Source organism: Haliaeetus albicilla, chromosome 13, assembly GCF_947461875.1.
Source record: "Haliaeetus albicilla chromosome 13, bHalAlb1.1, whole genome shotgun sequence".
Lineage (NCBI taxonomy): Eukaryota > Metazoa > Chordata > Aves > Accipitriformes > Accipitridae > Haliaeetus > Haliaeetus albicilla.
The window spans coordinates 12,579,358-12,589,263 of record NC_091495.1 but is presented as its reverse complement, the minus strand read 5'-3'; the positions used below and the strand labels follow the sequence as shown (position 1 = coordinate 12,589,263).

Here is a 9,906-nt window from a genome sequence, read left to right as displayed (position 1 = left end):
CTTCCCGCCCCGGCGCCGTGGTCTCGCCACAGCGGCGCGGGGGCTGCTGGGAGGCGTAGTCCGGCGCGAGGCGCTGGTAACGGCCGCCGGGCGACCGTTGGCGCCGGGCAGGGGGCAGCTCCCCGCTGCTGAGCCCGGACCTCGCCTCAGCGGCAGGCAGCGAGGGGGCCCTGGGCGCGCCCGGCAGCCGCCCCGGCGGTACCCGCCCTCGTTTTCCACCTCCGGGCTGCGGGGGGACGGAGCGTTAAAACGCGCCAGACGCTACGCGGCTTGCAACGCCACCGGGTCTTATTTCAGCGGAGCGGTGCCTGCCGAGCTCCCTCGCTCCAGGCGGCGTCAAGCCGTGCAGCGCAGCGCGGTTGCTCGCCAGCGGTTTTTTGGTAAGGCGTACAGGAACGTTTCTCTACCGAGAACACGACAGCGTCCTGTGTAGTGACGGGGACATGAGTCTGTTCTACACCGCGCGCTTCACCGCACAAACTCTCCTACGCGAGACCGAACTAGATGGGAAGAGCGATTTAAAACAATTTTGACAGCTGCCCCCAAGATGCACGCAACGTCACTTTTTTTTTTTTACATTGTTTTTATTTTTTTGCTGCTCAAGGCTGCTAGCGGAACACCAAAGCAACAGACTCCCTCGGCAACGAGACAAAACTTCAGCAGGGCTCCTACGAACACCCACCCACGCTGCGCTGGCAGAGGAGGGCCCGCAGTGGGGTGCTCCGGGAAGATAAAAGCCAAAACCACGTAAGGGCTGACTCATGAACCTTCCGTCCACAAATACCAACACAGCTGTTTTTCTTCCCCAGTGTGGAAGTAATTGTTCACGTTTCATCATCAAGAAAAAGCATGCACAACGTTTCTTGCATTGAGATGCAACGCTGTAGTGGAGTCCCTGCTCAGTAGATCATTTCCCTGTGCCTGAGACCCACGCCTAGTAAGTTAATAACCAAGGTTTGAAGTCCTGTGACAACAACAGTCCTAATATACAGCTTCTCCTTTCAGAAAGAAAATATTTCAGTTCTTGTTACTCATTTTTCAGATGTCTGTGGTTCAAAGGCGAGCTCTAACTCACCCCCAAATCAATAACACTTCAGACAGATGTTGGCTAGCATTCAGCACTTGCAGCCCTCCTCTGGGGAGACACTAATAAATAATTATTTCAGAATAAAAGGTAAATCTATAATGTGATTGAACCAAACTGACAAATTGGACTTTGGCATATTTCCCAGCAGCATGGGTCTCTGCGGCAAGCCATGCCAGGTATTTGCAGGCAGAGCAACCAGGCAAATGCCAGAGCTCTTTCTCGCACGTTAACGGGAGCGTTCCGGAGCTGTTTTGTCCAAAGCCTTACTAAAGGTCTCTTTTCTGCTTGACATTTCGTATCTGTCTTGTGGCGTGTGGAGTCAGCAAATGGGCATGATGGACAGCCAGGATGGGAAGCCTGCTCTGAAGCTCAGCTATTGTTTAGGCAGTGTAGGCAAACTTCACAGCTTAAGGACACTCACAGTAACAACCTTGTAAACCTTCACCCTAACAGGACCAACACTCAGCTCGCCACACCAGGCAGCAGCTTGCGGCAGTCGGCTCCCAGATGGCCACAGCAACTCACCTTCCCCATGCCCTGGCTCTGCAGGCTTTGCCTGGCTCCTCACACAGGGACGTGGCCCACTGGTCATCACCCCCATACTGTGGTGACGCGCCCTCACTCCCCTGTGCTTCTCATCTTGCGCTGCTTTTGTCACCCAGAAGAGAACTATGGCGATGTTGCTTTGCATTAGCTACTTCAGCTCTGCTTACACCAATGCACAGAATTGCCTCTGGACAGCCTGTGGAAAAGGGTGTTACCTCAGGCAACACGGAACAGGTGTCCTCCAAAGAGGATGTAGGGATTTTACACAAGAAGAGTTTATAAACAGTCCTTAAAACAAAGATCAAACCCATTTCTATCTCCTATTTACTGTCCAGATCCTTCTTTGAACTCTTCAGCTTTTGCAAAACACTGTACAAGGAGCAGAGATACCGAAGAGGCATTCGAATTATGGCACGGCAGTCAGGAAGACTGCAGGGGTGCTGCAGCATCGAACATCCAGGCTTTAAATCCTTCAAGTCCTCACTTGCCAGCACTACAGTGAGGGATGTGATATATGTATCTAAATTGTAAAAAGTTTCTGATTTTCTTAATTCTCTGTAGAATTACACACAGCAACCTGCTTATTCTTCTGCCAGCCCAGAATGTTTCCCTGTGCTATACTTACGGCGTGGCAAAATCACGTCATCCGAAAATTTCCTATTTATTCTCCCCTTCCTTAGGCTAAAAATGCCAGTTGATTATCTTTTTCCAGTCGCAAAGACGAAGCCTGCCCTGCGCGTGCCGATTTTGCGACTAAACACTGAAAGCAGCAAGCAGAGAAACTTCAGAGGGAAAGAAGGATGGCAGTTGAGGACTCCCATCAGCAGACCCCTGGCGGTCAGGAGGACGACCGGGGCCCGGGGCTGCCTCCGGCGGGGGCCGGAGGCGGGGCCGGGCGGGGGCCGCGGCCCGCCCTTGGCGGTATGGCGGGCGGCGCGGCGCGGGTGCTGCTGGCCGCCCTGCTCGGCGCCCTGCCGGCCGCGGCCGAGCGGGAGCTGCGCTTCAGGCCGCCGGCCGAGGCCCCGGTGCGGCTCTTCACCGAGCCCGAGCTGGCCAGATACGACGGGCAGCAGGTAGGGGCGGGCGGGCGGGCGGGAGGGAGAGCCGCGGCGGGGCCTCCCCGGCCGGTTCTTCGAAGCCGCTGGGCCGGGGCCGGTGGGGCGTCCTGGCGTCGCCTGCGTCCCTGCGGCTCGGTGCCCTGAAACCACCTTAAAACTCGGTTTTCTCGTGCTCTGCTGGTGTGCTATTCCCTCCCTCCCTCCCAGTAATTATGGGATAACTTGCTTTTTAGGCGTTCGTGAGAAGTTTGTTGGCATTCGTGCGTTGCTGACCTGCTATTCATTTGTCCTGTTGGCAGCTGCGGAGTTTGGTCCGTTGAAGTTGGGTACAGACAAGTAGATGGCACGATCCTCTTTTACTCATTGCCTGCTTGACGATGTACTCATGCCAGTGAATTTCATATTACCACAAGTTGGAGCCAAAGTAATTTTCTCTCAATAATTCATTAAACCATGTATTTAGACCCTTTTTTTTTCCTATGAGATTATAGAAATAAGAAAGCAATTTCATCTTAAGAGTTTAGCTTTCTGTGACACAGAGGTCTCAGCAAAACTTCACATTCAAAATAATAAGATCCTATGTTGATACACATCTGTTTTCTCTTTCAAAAAAACTTGCTGGCTGACCTTCTCAGGGTCTTCTCTAGATACTTTCAAGAAGCTAACCAGCATCTGACTTAAAATACATCTTATGCATAAAAGACAAATCAGAAGCACTGGCTTATTAAGTAAAACAGATGTCAGCAAATCAGATTTGTGTGTGTTTATGTATTTATCTGTTGTTCTCTTAATCAAATAAAGAATGCTGTTGGCCATACACCCTTTTATCTTGGGCAATACCCATCTGCATTAGGAAGAAAAAGATGCAGTTGATCATCTTCGAGCAGACAAATGTGCAAGACCTGCAAGAGGGACATGTCATATATGATTGTGATGTTTAGATTAAAAAGATTCTCTCATTCCATATGCTTACATCCTCAAAAAAAAAAATCTTGCGGACAGTTTAAAGCACAAGCAAGAAATTTCGAGAGAGATAACGTGTATGCTTGTATACACACACAAACGAGAGAAAACATACATAAGAGAATTTAATTCTCTTCTTTGTGTTCTGAGTGCTTATGGATTTCATAGCTAAAACTAATTGCCTTTTGGCTACGCTTAAGTGTTGAGGATCTACTGAAGGCTTTCTTTACAGGAAGGACAGCCCATTTACCTGGCGGTGAAGGGAGTAGTATTTGATGTCACTTCTGGAAAAGGTGAGTTTGCTTCTCCTCTGCTGTCTACTTTATTTTCATGCTATTATTCAGTCATTAATTTTTAAATATTCTCAATGTATTAGAAGCCTGCAGTTCAATTGCAACAAAAAGAATGTACTTTTTCCTTTTTTGAAAAACTCAGTTTTCTTCTTCTGACACCTCCCCCACTAAGGTGTTGTCTAGAATTTACAGTGGTTTGAGGTTACAGTACACACAGACAAGCCAGCATAGTCCAGTTAGCTTGGGTGCTGATGACAGAAATGCTGAAGACACCTGCCCAGACCCCTGAATCCTCACTAGGCGTGGGGTCATGCCACACAGAAGCTGGCGCTACAGTGTTTTATTGCACTGGGTACATGAACTGACCAGATCAAAGCTAGCTGGGATGTACCCATACTGCACTACACAATATCAGCATTGCTGCAGTTTCATCTTTTCCTTTTGTGCTGGTGTTTGCTTACCTGTGCTGTCCAGCGATCCGGTCAAAACTCTTTGAAGAGTTGACGGTGATTTTGAAAGGAGAGCGGAGGGCTAAGTAATTTTTTTTTCTCCTTTAAAATTTTCGTATTTCATGAGGCTTCTTGTCTCACCATTTACACCTAAACCATTTATTGCTGTATTTGCTGTTTGTGCCTTCCCTAGGAACTACAGATGTTTTAATTTGAACTCCTGCTACTTAATCCAGACTTGCTGTAAAATGTTTGAAGGGACCATGGAGGTCCTGGACACTTGCCTTAATGTCATCATAAGCAAACTAATGGCTTGTTGCTTTCTTTGTACTAAGCTTGTTAGTGCAGCTTGTCTGGACATCCACGTTGGCTGATCTTCAAATCCTAAGTTAGACAAGGCTTGCCCCTGCAAATTCTGGAGTCTACAAACTTCTCATGAGTATGTAAAGCACAGCTCCCTAAATAATAGGTAAATTTTAAGACTGCAGTATAGGAGTTCAACAGTTGTATTGTATAACCCCACCCTCTGTTTTGTGGTTTTTTTAAGGACTGGGATATATTATCAAAAAATAGCAAATCAAAAGTCAGTTTTGGAGAGAAGGATCTGAGACTTGAGTTGCTGCTTTCAGTTCACTGACAAGTGTAACAGGCTGGTGAAAAGTAGAGGCTGAACATACCTTGTACATTGCCAGATCATCACTGGATATTTTTTTTTTTCTAATCTGACAGAATTTTATGGAAAAGGAGCCCCATACAATGCTTTGGTTGGAAAAGACTCAACAAGAGGAGTTGCAAAGATGTCTCTGGATCCAGCAGATCTTACACATGACATAGTAAGAAAATAGACTATTAGTTTAATTCTGTTTTGCAAAGTTTTATTCTTTTGCAAGATGAATGATAATATTAAATTATTTGTATTAATTTTTTAAAGTTGATTCACATCTTTAAAAACTCTAAAAACTGCATTAATATTCTTGAAATACATTAAATGGGTATGTATTTACTGCTCATGGAAGGTGCAGTGCTAACAGCCTTAAAGAGGAAGGTTTTTAATCTGTGGAATCAGTACAATTTATGTAAGGACGTAAAGGGGAAATTACCTCCTGTTTAAAAAGATGCTTCCAAAGAGAGTAAATCACTTTCTTTGTCAATTGATTTGGCGTATCCTGTGTCACTGACATGGCAGTGGATGCTAACTCTGGCAGTGGGTTGTTGCTTGTTTGAGGTGTGATTTACTTACGAAGGGAAAATGAAGGGAGATTAATGGTTTGTTTGACCTGAATATATTAAAGTTTTGTAAAGGCTGAACTTGAATGAGAAGAATAAAATTACAGGTTATACTATGAATTTGTTAATTGTCTTCTGCAAATTATACCCAAAAGCTGACCCTAAGGTTTATAGTAATCAATAAAAAAGAAAAATGCATATAAATACCTGTGTTTTTATTTCTTTGAGACAGGACTTTCATTTCCATATTTCATTTAGACAGGACTCACAGAAGAGGAACTGAAGTCTCTGGATGATATCTTCAATAATGTTTATAAGGCCAAATATCCAATTGTTGGCTATACTTCTCGCCGAATTCTGAATGAGGATGGCAGCCCCAATCTAGACTTTAAACCTGAAGATCAGCCACATTTCAACATTAAAGATGAGTTTTGAGGAACATTTTTGTACCTAGAGAATGCCTGGGGAGAGGCATAATAGAATATTATATTGATTCCCTGTTTTCTGGAGTTCATTACAACAATTAGCTATCATGAGTCAGTTTTCTGTTTAGAAAATATGTATGTGTGTACACATACAGTTTAGAGGAAACAAATGGATCTATATTAGTGTCATACACTTGGGCTGTTTGTTCTGAATTATGGGAATTATTTCACATGAAAGTTCTTTCTGCCTGGATTTCCCTGTGTACAAGTGTGTAATGTAAAATCACATTCCTTAGAAAAGATAAGGCAGTTTTTAATAGTTGAAACATGATTGGTCTTTTTGTAAATCCCAAGTTGTTTCCTACTCCTTGGAAAAGTGTGAATGCATTATCTGGACGAGCTCACATCAGTTCTCTGTGCTTCACATGAGTGTTGGTATCACATGTACAAACAGGTGTAATAGAGGCTTACATTTTAAAAAGCATTATAGGAATTAATATTTGATAGGTTTGAGAATACTGGATATAAAACCACTCAATCTCTTCAAATGCAGTTACTGTGGAATATTTATGCAAAGCCTACAGCTGTAAACCAAGAAAAAGAATTATTTTTTCCCCCATGAGAACTACTGTGGCATTTTAAGTAAGACTATTATTATGTTAGTTTTGAATAAATGACACTTTAATTTTTTTAAAATAATTATCAAAGATTTCATCTATATTAGATTATGATGATTTCCTTCTAGCTTCCTCTACTCTTTCTCTGATAAAAAAAGGAAACGATAGCCCACTGTTTACCACAAACTCTTACAGCACAAGTTTATTGTAGTAGTTTAGTATCCTGTGGATATTGTTAGCATCTTTATATTGACAATTTCAGCTCTCATTTTTAATTTCTCTTAGTTTTTCTTTGTTCTTACTCTGGCTTCATCATTGCTGCTGCAATGAAGTGTGCATTCATATGTTCCTCTTCCTTTTAACCTAATACAAAACCGCAGATCCTGCACGGTGAAAGCAGACCCCCTTTATCAGGTTTCTCTGGCAGTCTTTCAGCAACAAGAGGACTGTAAAAGCATATGCTACATAAATTGCTGCTAACCACTGACTTTCACTAACTTGAGTAGAATGTAAATTGTCATGTATGTGAATTTATCTGCCAGTGTGACAGGTTGAACTGACATGGAAAAACTGAGCAGCTCCTCCCAATTCTATATAAATAATATAGATGTAATAGAAATACAATTCTATATTTCGTTCTCTTTCTTTAGCATTTTGGCCATTTTCTTTGAACAAAAGATTTTATTAGATGACTCTCCACTTTATGGTGTGCAGGAGACAGCTGCCTGTCAGTTGAATAACTAGAAAAGCTGTTTCTATTTATTTCTCATTTCTTTCCCAATGTTACAGATTTTACTCTAAGCTTGTTTTGTGTATTACTATTAGACCACTTAATTTGCAGGAGGGACTCCATGGCGCTCCCCCGCCCCTGCTGTTGGATGGTGCTGTGTGGTGTAATAAATAATTTAGCATCTAAGAATATACTGTTGCTTCAGAGAACTATTTCTGTTTTATTACTATTATTATTATTACTGCTGACCTTTTGATTAGATACCAACACCAGCTAGGAGTTGGCCCCTTGATGATGCCTGCCTACAGGTATGGGTGTATACCTGCCATCTTTATAGGAATGCATGTGGGTTTAGTGGTAATGGTGGTTGTTCTTTTGCCAGCATTTCACAAATTAGTTTTCCAATGCCTACTGTTTTCTCCCCTTCCCTTCCCTTTGTTGCACGCTTCCTTATGGGGCAGCTTCAGTAGCTGTGTTACGGCGATTACTGTAATAGTCTTGGCTTCATCTGCGATCAGCATATCCAGCTGCGTGTCAAAAATATTGTAGCTAGGTGGTAAACTCATCACCACTGAGTGGTTTAGTGTTGCTATTCTCTCCCTGCTTTTCCTCTTCATGCTATGAAGGTCACCTTTGCTGATCTTGAAGTGGGTAACTCAGCTTCTATTTGTTTCAGGTTCATTTCAGTGAAGAAACCCTCCTGTTGCAACAGGAAACGGGTGATATAAACCCCACTCTTGTCTTGTGAGATCCTTGCAAATCCAAGTTGCCCTCACTCATATATCTGTGAACAGAGGGAGATGCTCTAGTTCTTCCTTTCTGTTATTAAAGACAGGATTATCACAACTGAGGGCATTTTAGAATGCAGAACATTTCCTTTTTATTTCAGTTTGCGAACTGAAGGACTCACATGTAATCATGTGATAGCCTTCCTAGGCTATTTCACTTGAGGTTCCAACTCAACAGAACAGTGTTATGATAATAAGGCTTTAAGTGGGCATATATCCTTAACGTGTTTTCACTGACTACTTTTCAAAAATTAATTCAGAGTAACACAGGATTTCTTTTGGTGTTAATTTAATGACACTATTTTATGTCTAAGGTTGTTACTTGCCAACAGCCTGAAACTTACTTTGCTTAAAAGCAAACCGTCTGCTATGGTTGTTTTGTTCAGTAAGTTGCATTTCCCAGACCTCTGTGTTACTCCAGTATGACAGATGTCCTCACTATCTATGCATTGTACTTAAAACAAGCAAATTGTATGCTATCCTTGTTTTTTCAGTCAGCTGCATTTCCCTGACCTCTGTATTACTGCAGTAAAACAGGTACGCTCACTATCTGTAAATGGCACTCAAAACAAGCAAGTTGCGTAAAGCTCTGTTGTATCCTCCTACTACTCCACACCTCCTTTGGAGAGTGAAGAATTTCTTTTCAATTTACTTGCTGCTTCCAGATAACATTGCAAATGTCATTATTTTTGGTCTGCTGTTTGTAAATCTGCATCTTGCTAACTTAACTTGGGTGTTTGAATGGTCTGAGGTTTTAATGAATTGCTGCACCAAGAATTTACTCTTCAGAATGTTAAGAATTATCAGATGGGTTCATTGCTTAGAGGATGCATAACCTGAGTTGCTGTTTCCCACCTGGCACTCTTTTCAATAGTCCCTCACTTTGATCCTAATACATTTGACTAACTGCTGTGACAGGATAGATTCTATCATCTGTACTTTAAGAAGGACTTCTCTGATTAACAACAGGAGCAACAGGACTAATAATATAAGCAACAAAAATTCAATACAGGGCATGCAATGAAATGCAAATCAAAGTATTATCTTTATTTTTGCAGTTGTAGAGACTGCAGTTAAGTGAAATCCTACTAAGAACATGTAAGGTGTGTTAGCAGCTTTTAGTCACAGTTATTAGTTATTGCATCCTAATCCAAACAAGAGCACCTGCCAGAATGCAGGGACTCTGACTCTTGCAGACTGAGTGGCTGAGATTTTTCCAACAATTTGGGATTAGACACAAAGTTATTTCTTTCCTAACTGTAATGTGTATATGGACACCGTTCTTTTTGGGGCCCTTTGTGAAAATATGACTGTTTCATTGATTTAAGTGAATTACTTTCGGTATTAGTTTTCTTACGCAGAAAAGGCTTTGTGTTCCTTTGAAAACTGCAGCCTAGGCTAATATTCTTTGTGGTCTGATAATATCAGCTGTAAATTCATAACAACATAGGAATCAGTGTAGGATCATGTTTCAGACTGCACTTGTCAGACCTGCCAGACTTCCACGTTTCAGTAAAAATTAAAAGAGGATGCTTATCTTTTTAAGTACAGTGCTTTGGAATGGGAGAAGCCTCAACACAGCTTATAAATCACTTTAACTTTTGTTTCAAAACCACCATTGGGCTACACATTGAACAAATGACAGTTTGGAAAGGCATTTAATTGCTGCAGTTTTTCCTTTGCAAGACTCCCAAGAACATGTAGAACTCACTTGATAGTGCAG

The 9,906-nt window shown here is 42.6% G+C and overlaps 1 protein-coding gene across 1 annotated transcript; it reads left to right on the top strand.

The window, feature by feature from the left end:
- The first annotated feature begins 2,401 nt into the window (after positions 1 to 2,401).
- NENF (neudesin neurotrophic factor) lies at positions 2,402 to 9,209 on the top strand. The gene is made up of 4 exons (XM_069800183.1): positions 2,402 to 2,706; positions 3,887 to 3,947; positions 5,126 to 5,229; positions 5,882 to 9,209. The coding sequence occupies exons 1-4, from the start codon at positions 2,434 to 2,436 to the stop codon at positions 6,056 to 6,058; spliced, it is 615 nt and encodes a 204-aa protein (XP_069656284.1). The 5' UTR covers positions 2,402 to 2,433; the 3' UTR covers positions 6,059 to 9,209.
- The last annotated feature ends 697 nt before the right edge of the window (positions 9,210 to 9,906 follow it).